The sequence below is a fragment of the Mesoplodon mirus genome, assembly GCF_964341445.2.
Source record: "Mesoplodon mirus genome assembly, chromosome: 12".
In the NCBI taxonomy this organism is placed as follows: domain Eukaryota; kingdom Metazoa; phylum Chordata; class Mammalia; order Artiodactyla; family Ziphiidae; genus Mesoplodon; species Mesoplodon mirus.
In genome coordinates this window covers 102210083-102222598 of record NC_138988.1, presented here as the reverse complement: position 1 = coordinate 102222598, position 12516 = coordinate 102210083, and the positions used below count along the sequence as shown (strand labels likewise).

Sequence of the window (12516 nt, the reverse complement as noted above, 5' to 3'; positions counted from 1 at the left end):
CTAATTGAGCCTTTTAAAATGTGGGGATTACTAGGAAATAAAACGGCATAGCCTTTCCCTCACATCCTTATGTGGCCCCGTAGACGCTCCATTTCTCTGGGTATTGAACGACGGATTATGTAGGAAATAGTCCATGATTCTTTCTATGAAGCTTCGGCAAAGAGAAACTGTGAGCATATTTGGCCAAGTACAATTTAATTATGCATTGACTGCATCCCAGAATAGCCACTCACAAATTCTATAGGTCCAACAGAGCTTGCTAGGTTGCTTTGCCAGGTTATGGATAAGATGTCTTGAGGTGAAATTTCCTTTGCATTAAAAATATATTACTCAACTGGATACTTACATGTGTTAAAGACACCAGCAAAAACCCAGCACTGACCATAGCGGACTGGATTCTCAGAGCTCCTGTATTCCAACAGGATGTCAACACTTCCAGTCCAGGCTGATGGGGGGATGCCATAAGCATAGACATTGTCCCAGGATCCAGCGACGACGCCTTCATCATCCTTGGCGTTAATCTAAATGAGACCATGAGAGGTGAGAAGGGATCAAGGTCATTTAGAAGAGTCCTCTCCAGACTCTGACACTGGGCAAGCTAAGGTTTCCAGTGCCTTCTGTATTCCCTCATGATGAAAACAGTTCCACTTCTGTTCAGTTCACTGTTATTTGTCAGGGAAAGTGATGTGATGATGAGAGTGTGAGGGGAAACCAAATAACAAGGACTCCCTGTTATATAGCATATGATTGTTGTAAGGTGGTGTTGAAAAGCAGGCAGGAAGAGTTGTCATGTTTTCTCACATGCTTGGGAGAAGATTGGTTGAAATAGTGCTGGAGAATGTGTGAGGAAGAGAGGAAGAAGACCTGCAAAAGAAGACAGCTCAAGTAGGGAACTTGTCTTGAAAGAAGGAGAGTTAAAAGCTGACAAATGACAGAAGATGTTAGAGTGGGGGTCCAGAGTCTCATGGTCTAACGAGTTTTGACTTTGAGGATGAGTGGCAGACTCTAATAAATTGAAAAAGTAAGCAGGTGCTGTCATAGGAACCATTAAGAATTAATAAGAAATTAGATTCCCATAGGTGCCTTGCCGTCTGTTTTTTAAGAAGTTGCATTACAGAAGGATTTTATTTATGATTGCTTAAGGTGATTAAAGTTGCATAATTTTGTTAAAAGATATCTCCAGTTATAATACATAGAGGGCCTGGGGTTTATAGTTTAAATATAGGGGAGACTTAAGCAAAGAATGGCAATCGAATATTTGGGAAAACCTGGCTACATGTTCAGACCACAGTCATTTGGTAGCAGCAGACCTCAAGTGCAGGAAACTTTCGTGTTTAGACAATAAAACGGGGCAGGAATAAACAGTTTCAAGGCATCCTGTCAGTTTCTTGGGGGTCACTGCTGAATCTTACTTCTCTTGCTGTAGCTTTCATTATGTTTAATTACAGTCAGAAGAATTTCTAGGTGGGGAGCATTGGGAGTTTTTCCAAAAATGGATGGCACTTAAACAATGTTTATATGTTGACATGACAATGGTTTATAGATTTCCAACATGTGGTCTGTGGACCAGCAGCAGTGGAATGCCCGGGAACTGGTTGGAAATGCAGACTCTCAGGCTCCTCCCCAGATCTACTAAATCAGAGCCTGCCTTTTAATAAAATCCCCAGGTGATTTTTGTGCACATTAGTTTGAGAAACATAGGTTCAGACTACACCGAAAAGACATTAGTAAGCCATGTAGAACATATAATTGAAGCAGGTGTGTTTGGATTATGACAACCATAGAAGAGATATTAAAATATGGTGATTTTTTTTATGTGTTCATAAAAAAATGTGTGCCTTGCTAATTAACAGCCCACCCCCAGCACTTGCCCAGACCCCTCTCTTAGGCTTGCTGAGTTTAGTTTTTATAAAAGTCTATCCTCCCCAGTGGGTCGTGAGTACATTGAGAACAGAGATAAAAATCGATGCCTTTCTGACTTCTAACAAGTATTGGCAAAGAGCAGGTGCTCAATAGCTGTTGAATAATCCGTTGTATATTCAACAAGCATATAGGCATTGCACATCTGAGTAAGAGTAAAATCTTCTCTGTGAAAAGAGATGGTCGAAAACCCATCAAGCAGAAGTAAATGTTATCAATATTAATACAGAAAGATGTACAGGGAGAGTCGGGTGCCAACAGAAGGAGTAATCCGTTTTATTAGATTGGAGGGTGTGGTGACGGTTGTGGGCTGGATAGAGAAAATGACATGAAAGCTAGGTCTGGAGGGGCTGAGGTCCAGAAAAGGTTATCTACATGGTAGAGAGAGTTTGAATAATTGCTTGGTGTCATGAAGAAATATGGCATGTTCAAGGACCTACTGCAGGTATCATGTAAGTAGGCAATATTGGACGAAGTAGAAACTACTAGAAGAAAACACTTAAGATGTGCAAGCAACTTCTATTTTTCCCCTTTGACTCTGTCCAGTTAGGTTAAAGGGAAGGTAACTACCCAGTTAATTTGTTTAATGTAGAAAAAAATTAATCCATTAGAGATTACTGAAGGACCCCATTCAACTAATGGCAAACTCCTTCCTTTGAGGTTAACTTTGACTTTATCCTGTAACTCCATGAAATGACTGCAGAGCAGCAGGGTTTAGACAACAATTTTGGTTCTATTCATGATCAATAATGCTCCTTGCAGTTGAATTGATTATTTACATCTCCATCTATTATAGTGAAGCCTGAAGAGTGCCTTGGTAGGCTATGATGTGGTTTGGTATTTGTGAGTAGGTGGATTCAGCTTTAACTCCCATTACCAGTTTCTTATCCTTATCATTGAGAAATAGGGTAGAGCAATGAATCTCAGAGGCAAAAGTTCCTAAATTATGGTTCTGATGACTGATTTTCAAACAGACAGCCATTAATTAAGTGTTATTTATAGCATACAGCTGAACCCAATCAGCCAAAGGAAAGAGTAAGGAAAAAAAGAGCTCTCTCCTCTACAGACCTTTTAATTCTTAATGCTGAGCTGTTCCCCTGTTGCTAGATAAATCACAACTCTCATTTATTAGCATTTAGCCAGATTAGCTACTGTTTTCTAATTAGAATATTGATTTCTGGGGAGCCTAGATTCAGAAAGAGATAAGTCTTTAGTGACAGATGTAAATGGTTAAAGTAATAGCCCCCTCCCTAGACAACAAGATATGTTTGGAGGACAGTTCAAGGGCATGCTGGTCCCTTGTCAGGCCACAGTTGACTGTGAGCACCCTATCATGAACTCTGAGTTGGACCAGTGACAGAATGAAATGTCTTGGTCTTGCATCACTGGTGGTCAACAAGAATATATGAGCCCAGGATTTTGGACAGGGAGCATTATTCAACTTCATTAAGGTTTCACTAAACTGTCCTCTCATAATACCTACAATATTGGAAAAAATTTAAAAACCAGCCCCTTTGAAAGTCACTATCAGCAACCTCAGTGGCATCACATAATTCAATAAACTTCAAAACCTGATCCAACAAAAGGGGAGGATTTTGGAGTGCGGCAGAGGGGCAGCTTGGCTCAGCTTCTAACCCTGACCACCAGGGCTTCAGAAGCCCTGCTGTCAAGTCACCAAAATCCTGAGGTTGCTCATTTGTATTTCCAAATCTGGAAAGAAACAAACTGGATTAAAATGCTGATCTTTTCCTTGTTCCGACCAGAATCATGAAATGACTGCGGTGGAGAAGTGGGTGAAAAAGGGTCTGCATCCCTTAAAAGGTAGAGATTCTGGGACTACAGTGGAGACATGATACAAAGCCTGTGAGTTATCTCCATGTGGGAAGGAGATCTACCTCCAATTAGGTAGAGTAGATTCTAGAATGAGAAATTTAACAGAATCTTAAAAGAAAGAGCAGAGCCCACGGATTTTAACAGAGTTTGCCATCTCGCCAGCTAAACTCCCTCCTCTGTTCCAGTCTGTCTCAGGGTACAAAAGAGTAGAATGAAATACACTGGCCTCAAACTGTAGTTCAGAGGTTAAATCAAACTAATCTTGGATTGGAGAGTCAAGATTTTATCTACAGTATATTACAGCAAATAGGACACTTGGAGAAGACTTATGCAAGTATGAGCATGAGTAAAAAGAAAAGCAAAGAGGAAAGAGAGAGAATGGAAAAACTATACATAGAAGAAAACAAAATTAAGGAACATAAAGGAGTTTCTCACAACCTCCTAGGAGATCACAGACCTAAAGGAACACATTGGGCACCAACTCACATCATCATGCAACTAAAGATAAATTATAAACTGTAAGAAACAGAATAGATAATGTTCAAAACAAAATTAATGACATGGAAGAAAAGCTTGAGACGAAGAAAATGCTAATGAAAAAGATAAAGAGATGAAGTTATTAGAGAGAAGCTAATAGTTATGGAAGACAAGGATGATACAACATAAGGATAATTAGTATCCTTAAAATAGAGAACCCAACAAATAAAACAGAAGATATATTCATGACATAATATAAGAAAATTTTACCTAATTGAGGAAAAACTGAATCTATACATTGGAAGAGCAATCTGAGCTCCAGGGTAATTTGATGTAGAATGCTCATTACCTAGGAATTTTAATTAATTAATCTAGTTGAACTTAAGGTTAAAGAAATAATTGTTCAGTCCTACAGACAGAAAATGCAAATTAACAATAAGGGGGAAATGGGGCTGTCTTTAGACTTCTCCAGAACAACCAGTTGATGTCATCCACATTTGCATGGTCCTGAGAGGAGGGTGGACCCAAGAATATTATGCACAGCTAAGCTGTTCTGTGAATATAAGGACAACCAGCACACATTTTCAAACATGAAGGATCTCAGAGAACACAGGACGCATCACAACCAAACCACTTGAAAAGTGATATCAAGATAATTAAGGGATGAATCTAGCACAGATCCCAGTAACAGAGACTCTGTGGTAAAGATCCAGGGGTGAGAAAAATCCACATACATTCAAAAATCTTTGGGAATCATAGTAACAAAATGAATATGAATTTTAAAACGTGATAATGTAAAAACAATGATAATCCTAAGAAAAAAATTAGACCCGAGGGAGAAAAGAGGAAAGGAAGAATGGAAGTACTGATGTTTTAATGTGTTCATCTCTCTTAGTTAACTGACACTACCTAAGACATAACTTAAAACATGTAATTACTTTATTCTTTTAATGGTTTTCATAATTTTCTAATAACCTTAGAGGGATCTGTTAGGCAATAATATTTCTTGTAGTAAAGAAATATTTATTTGAAGTTTAACAATTTCTTCTGTTGTAATTCAGTTTTTTCTTGTGTGAAAGTAAAATTTAATAAAATTAAAACAAATTTTAATTTGAGTACAATTAAATGTAATACTTTATTAAATAGAATGATACCATTCAGCATAAATACAAACAAACAGACCAATGGATCACAGTAGAGAACACAGAAGTAGACCCTAGAATTATAGTTAACTGATTTTTGACAAAGTTGCAAAGGCAATACCATGGGCAAAGGATAATCTTTTTAACAAACGGTATTGGAAAAATTGGATATTCATATGCAAAAATGAACTTTGATTTATACCTTGAACCATATTAAAACTTATCTCAAAATGGATCATAGACCTAAGTATAAAAGCTAAAAAACTATAAAAATCTCCAGAAGAAAACAGAGGGGGAAAATTTTGTGCCTTTTGATTAGGCAAAGATTCCTTAGATGTGGTACCAAAAGAATGATCCATAAAGAAAATATTTACCAATTGAACTTCATCAAATTAGGAACTTTTGCTCTTTGAAAGTCATAGCTAAGAGAATGAAAAGATTAGTCCAGAGTGGGAGAAAACATTTGTAAATAATATATGTAATAAAGAACTTGTATCCAAAATATGTAAAAAATGCTTGAAACTCAATAATAAGAAAATGAACAAAATTTAAGGACATGGGCAAAATAATTGAAGAGATACTACATCCAAGAAGATATATGGATGGCAAATAAGCACAACAAAAGATGCTCAACATCATTAGTTATAGGTAAATGCAAATTAAAACCACAATGAGATAACACTGCACACCTATTACAAAGTCTAAGATTAAAGACTGATCATATCAAGTGTCAGGGAAGACGCAAGCACCTGGGACTCTTATACACTTCTAGTGGGAATGTAAAATGGTAAACCCATCATGGTAGTTTCTTAAAAATTAAACATATACCTACCATGTGACCCAGCCATCCTACTCCTAGGTATTTATCTAAGAGAAATAAAAGCTTAAGTCTATACAAAGACTTTCACATGAATATTCCTAGCTTTTTGTAAGAGGAAAAAATTGGAGGCAGCCCAAATGTCCATCAGCAAGTGAATGGATAAACAAATTGTGGGTCATCTATAAAATGGAACACTACTCAGAAATAAAAGGAGGGAACTGCTCATACAAACAGTAACATGGATGAATCTCAAAATGAGATAAAGAAGCATGAAAGAAGCCAGATAAAAAATGCACATACTGAATGATTCCATTTATATAAAATTATAGAAAACATAAATCAATATGTAATGACAGAAAACAGAACAGTAATTGCCTGGGAATGGTAGACAAAGCAGGAAGTTACAAAAGGGAGAAATTACAAAGGAAACTTCTGAGCAGTGATGGATGTATTTATTATTTCCATTTTGGTGATGGTTTCACGGGTGCATCAAAATTATCAAACTGTGCATTTTAAACATGTGCATTTTATTGTATGTCAACTATATCTCAATAAGGCTATAGAAAGTAAGTATAATACCTTTTAATTATACTAGCATATACAGTATAATACCATTTATGATCTTAAAACTATATTTGTTTATTTAAATATCTATCTAGTTGGAATGGTGTACATCAAATATTAATAATGGTTATTTCTTGATGGTGAAATTCGGGGTGATTTTTTTGAAGGAAGGTTTTTTTTTTTTTAACTTTTATCTTAAAATTTTTCTGGATTGTCTGAATTCTTTTTTAGAAAGCATTGTTATTTTTTTTAACCAAAAAATAAAAAAGACCTTTCATTAAAAAGACTGGAAGCAGATAGGCCAAGATGCTGTGTTCAATTCTTGCAGAGAGAATAAATATAATTATGATTTTCTTCTCTATACTTCTAAAAATGTTTAGAATTTTTTCAAATACTTACCCTAAGGGAGAGAATAGTTAAAATTCCTTTTATGCCCAGTTGGGTGGGCTGCCTCTCTGAATTCAAGACTTAGGTCCATTACAGTTTGCATAATTACTATTTTTTTGTGCTTCTTTTTAAATATGTAAAGGTATTTTTCTTATCCTGTGTGCACATTTTATATGGCTATGATAAGGTGACTTTTCCCTGTTATAAACCTACTATATGTGGTTAAATTTCAATGTTAAAAGTTGTGTTCTCATAAAGGCTAGGATTTCTGTAATTCTTACAGAATACAGTTTTATACCTAATCTTGCCTATAGTAGTTTTTCAAAGACCATTGGAAATAAATTTGGGGCAACATGAACTAGTTTCAAAGGTGGAGAGTTAAATTTGGGAAGGAGAAGGACTATTCCTTGAAGAAGAGTCTTTCCAGGTTTTGTGAACAAGCCCCCAAGTACAGTCTGGTGGAGATGAATCTTAATTGTAGGTGGAAGTTGTACAGTACGTGTCAAATTGTGTCCATGACACTTTAGGGTTCCAATCACTTTGGAAAACTGGCAGATTCTTATCAAGTTAAGCATCTACATGCCCTGTGATTTAGACATGCCATCTTTAACTACCTACCTCAGAAATACCAAAGTGTATGTACAAAGTGACTTGTACAAGAGTGTCCCTAACAGCTTTATTCATAAGAGGCCCAATCTGGAAACATCTCAGACGTCCATCAGCAGGTGAACAGGTAGACAAACTGGGATATAGAATACGATAAAATACTGCTTGCCAGTGCAAAGGAACACATTGAAGACACGTGCAAGATCTGATTGAGTAGAAGCCAGCCCCAAATAGTACATACGGTATGAATCCAGTTATGTGAGATTTAAGAAAAGGCAAATCAGGCTTCCCTGGTGGCGCAGTGGTTAAGAATCTGCCTGCCAATGCAGGGGACACGGGTTTGAGCCCTGGTCCGGGAAGTTCCCACACGCTGCGGAGCAACTAAGCCTGTGCGCCACAACTACTGAGCCCGTGTGCCACAACTACTGAAGCCCGCGTGCCTAGAGCCCATGCTCCGCAACAAGAGAAGCCACTGCAATGAGACGCCTGCGCACCACAATGAAGAGTCGCCCCCGCTCGCTGCAACTAGAGAAAGCCCATGCGCAGCAATGAAGACCCAACGCAGCCAAAAAAACCCCCCAGAAAACAGTGAAATCTATTGTAAGGAATCAGAATAGTGGTTGCTTGCTTCTGGGGATGTGGAATGATTACAAGAGAGCACGAGGGAAATTTCTGGGCTGATGGTAATGTTTATATTTTGGTTACATTGGGGTAGTGATTACCCCAATCAAAACTCATTGAATGTTACATTTAATACCCATACATTTCACTGTACGTACATTTTACTTCACAAAAAACACATAAAAACCACATGAACTAACCCTAACCTATATTGCGAAGCACATAATCACTGCAAATGTGCTCTGCTTTATAGACTTGACTAAAGCTCTGACAGGAGTTGGTAATTAGCTTCATTTCTTATGAAAATCTTTACAACTAGAGATTATTAACCTTGTCTCCTTTGGTAACTGAGGATTCTTATTTGGCCCAAACATATTTTACTAATCGACAATCGTGAGAGAAATAACAAAAGGTGGACCAAGAGAGAGAGAGAGATACTGAGATTTTAAGCTTTCCAAGCACTGTCTGCTGTTTTTCATTGCTATTCCGCTGCTGTGTGGTGCAGGGCTGGTGTAGAGAATGGACCTCCAAAAATATCTGAATGAAGGAATGGATGGATGAATAGATGAATGGGAAAGAGAAAAAGCAGAACAAGGAGAGGAAAGGAAAAGGATGTCAAGAGAGAGGAGACGGGGAGGAGAGAGGGCAAGAAGGGATGCAAAGCGCACAGCCCTGAGAGGGCATATCCTAAAGGGCAGTGCTGGCTTTGCTGCATTTCTGTTTATCCATCCTGGGGATGTCTGCCCCAGGAGTCCAGAGCAGCCCTGACTGCACAGCTTGGAAGGAGTGCTGAGAAGCAGCCCCGGGTTTCAGAAATAGCCAGTGTGATTACAAAATAGATGTAGCACTGAAACCTCATTCCGGGAAGCAATTCAGGGAAAGCAGACATTTAGATTGACTGTGATTATCACATTTGAGAGATGGCTTGTAATAAACGTCTGTTTTTCTCCCAATATATGGGGAGCACAGGCATAAGAAATGTAACCTTAATAATTGAGAAGCCAAGCTGTTTGCCCACAAATGGAAACTTCATTACATTGCTAGTTTTTAACCACAAGAGAAGAAAATGATGTCTGAACAGTTCATTTGTCTCCTGAACCCCTCCACCCCAACTTAAAAGAGAAGGATTGAATGAGACAGGGCTTGTAAAAGGCATTACTTTTGTACCCAGGGAGGTCATGTGATACGGAGAGAGGACAGGCAGAGGACAAACACAGGGGACACGTAACATCGTGTGTGGAACAGTGGGGTCAGGCCACCTGAGAGCCATTTCCAGTTTGACCGGTGACCTTGGATAAGTCATTTAACTTCCTGATACTTCTCTCTCTTTATCCGCACATTGGTTATTTATGAAACGGATACGGTTTCTCAAAATTGGCTATGAAAGCAATTTCCGTTAGGTAAATTCTATTTTCCTACTGGCTTCCAATGTATTTGTCGATTGTTAAAAATTCTTCGATAAACAGAAATGAAAATCCCTGGTGAATGAGGTGACCTTATGGCATTATGTTTAGTTTGAAAGGCACTAGAGATCGTCCTGACTCTGTACCTTCCATTCATCACTGGATTCCCTTAGCCATTCCTAAATCTTGGGAAGGCCTCCCGTGCTTGTGGGTACCTAGACTCCAACTTTAAGATTAAAAAAACTTATTAGAATTAGTATTTTACCCTGTTGAACTACAATCACGTTTTTCGTTAATCCTAACCGGTAGATTCTCCAAAGTTGCCACCCATGGGAGCTCTTTTTTTTTTTTTTTGCGGTACGCGGGCCTCTCTCACTGTTGTGGCCACTCCCGTTGCGGAGCACAGGCTCGGGACGCGCAGGCTCAGCAGCCATGGCTCACGGGCCCAGCCGCTCCACGGCATGTGGGATCTTCCCGGACCGGGGCACGAACCCGTGTCCCCTGCATCGGCAGGCGGACTCTCAACCACTGTGCCACCAGGGAAGCCCCCGTGAGAGCTCTTGATTGAGGCTGGAAAGGTTATCAAGAGCAGCAGAGGCCTCGAGCTTTTTCTCCTCTACCAGAGTGAGGAATGTCATTCTTGACGTTCCTGGGCATGAATCATGGAGAGAGAAAATAACAATTTAGGATAAGAAAGCAGATAGGGTCAGAGCTCCAGAAACTCTGGATGGGGGCTGAAATCCATGAAGGAACCTACATCTGGCAATGGTCGCCAGCCTGGAAATTTTAACTCTTAGGCACCTGCAAAATTATGCAGGCGTGTGAGTCATTGCCACTTTTCCAAAACACCAATGGAAGTCATATCTTTCCCTTCACAGAGGTGGCATCGAGTCACACGGAGTGCTTGCACTGAATGTACCACTCCCATTAGGAGTTCTGTTTGGCCGTTAGATAAATCTCTGATGCAAGAATGGGGAAACAAATTATTATTACATAAATAAGCTTTTTTGATAGAGGACATTTTTCCAAAAACAAGATCCAAAAGCGGAAACGTGAAGAAGCTCCTCGGTGGGGAAATGGTTGGGGACAATGGCTTTTAAGCACCTGAGTCCTCACATTTCTCCAGGACAATTCACTCCAAGAAAGGGGGTTTTTAGCTGCTTATAAAACAAAGGAGCAGTTATATAGTGCTTTAACATTTGTATTTATTTTTTTTAAATAAAAGTTTTAGGGAGCTATGCTTTGGCTGGTCTGTAAGATCAGGGACTAGACTTCATGTATGTATTTCTGATTCTAAAGTTCATTTGGGGTAGCTGGGTGGAATTTCTAACCCAAGTGAATTTGTAAATGTAGTCTGAATGGTTGAAGTAGTTTGTTGCATGAAGAGGTTTGCTGAATGTGAAGCTTTCTATGAGATGACCAAGTAAACAACTGGGGAAAAATAAAAACTCCGTTCTGTAGTAGCTTCCTGTGAAGCTGCTTACCAAAATATCAAAAGAGTGATGTCATGACTGTCTTTTTCATGCATAGAAGAAAAAAAAAACAGTCTAAATACTGGGACAAGAAGAAGGGGAAGAGAGATGGACTTTATTTTCATTTTATCTGTGAGATCATGTGTGCTTGGGGATCAGAAGCACTGAAGTCCACTTTGCCTGCAAGGTCTACAGTCATTCGTCTTGTGTTGGGCCCTAGGGAACTCCAGGACCTATACTTCCACTTGTGATCAGTTTAATTTACTAGCTGGAGTGCAAGAACTTTTTTTTTAAACACCGAACATAATTGGTTAAAAAAAAATTCAATCTTGAGTTAGTTCCCAAAAGGCACAGTTAGAATAGGGTATCAATGGGGATTAATGATGGCATCGTGTTTCGATGTTAGCAAAAGACCAGGGTTAAAAATAAATGTGTACACCTCAAGGGAAGCAGGAAAGCCCAGGCTGGCAACAGTGTAAAGACTGGTATTTAAAACTATGTAACTAGTATATTGATATTTTTTCTTCTCTCTCTCCTTCCAAAATTTCCCCAAAATGTCACTGTTTAAAAAAATTGTAGTTGAAACAAATAAGTCCCCAGAGGAGCAAGTTTCCCCTGACTACATGTTCCTGCAGTGCTTTTGGTGATGGCTATTTGGGTATAATTTCCACCAAGGAAGAAGGGTTTCCATGAATAGTAGCGTGGCTTATGATTGCTCTGGACCCTTGTCAGTTATTCTTCTATCATTTCATCCAATACCCCAACATTTGTTAGGTCACTGCTTTGCTCTGGGAAACCTCTGAGGAAAGCTTGAGAGGTTTGCTTTCTTCTACAACCCTATGCTTAGTTCATCAGAGACTTTGCCATACTGTGTTGAAATGTTCTACTTACAAGTCTATCTTCTCTGTTAGACTATAAGCTCTGTGAAGGCAGAAACTATGTTTTTTTTTGTTTTTTTTTTGTACCTAGACTGGAGATTCTCAATAAATACTTGTTGAATGAATGAGTTACTGCTAGTGTTTTACTACCATGGGAATCATTACAGCGATTTACTACCATCACTGTCACTAATACCACCATCAAAGCACATCACCACCACCTCAGCCACCAATACCACCATCAAACCATATTTGGTACCTAGTCTTCTTTGGGAACTCTTTCCCCAGGGACCCAATGCCTCTGGCTATTTAGAATTCTCTGATTTATGCCTTTCTTCACTTATTCCCCTATTTCAAAATTCACCTGTTCTGGAACCCATTCTCTTGGGTCCT

The 12516-nt window shown here is 38.9% G+C and overlaps 1 protein-coding gene across 1 annotated transcript in view; it reads right to left on the bottom strand.

Annotated features, from left to right (window-relative positions):
• F13A1 (coagulation factor XIII A chain) overlaps nucleotides 1-12516 on the bottom strand; it is a 140731-nt gene that overhangs the window by 61467 nt on the left and 66748 nt on the right. Inside the window, exon 7 of the mRNA XM_082638477.1 lies at nucleotides 347-521. Coding sequence (XP_082494603.1) covers nucleotides 347-521 — 175 coding nt within the window. The remainder of the gene's footprint in view (nucleotides 1-346; nucleotides 522-12516) is intronic.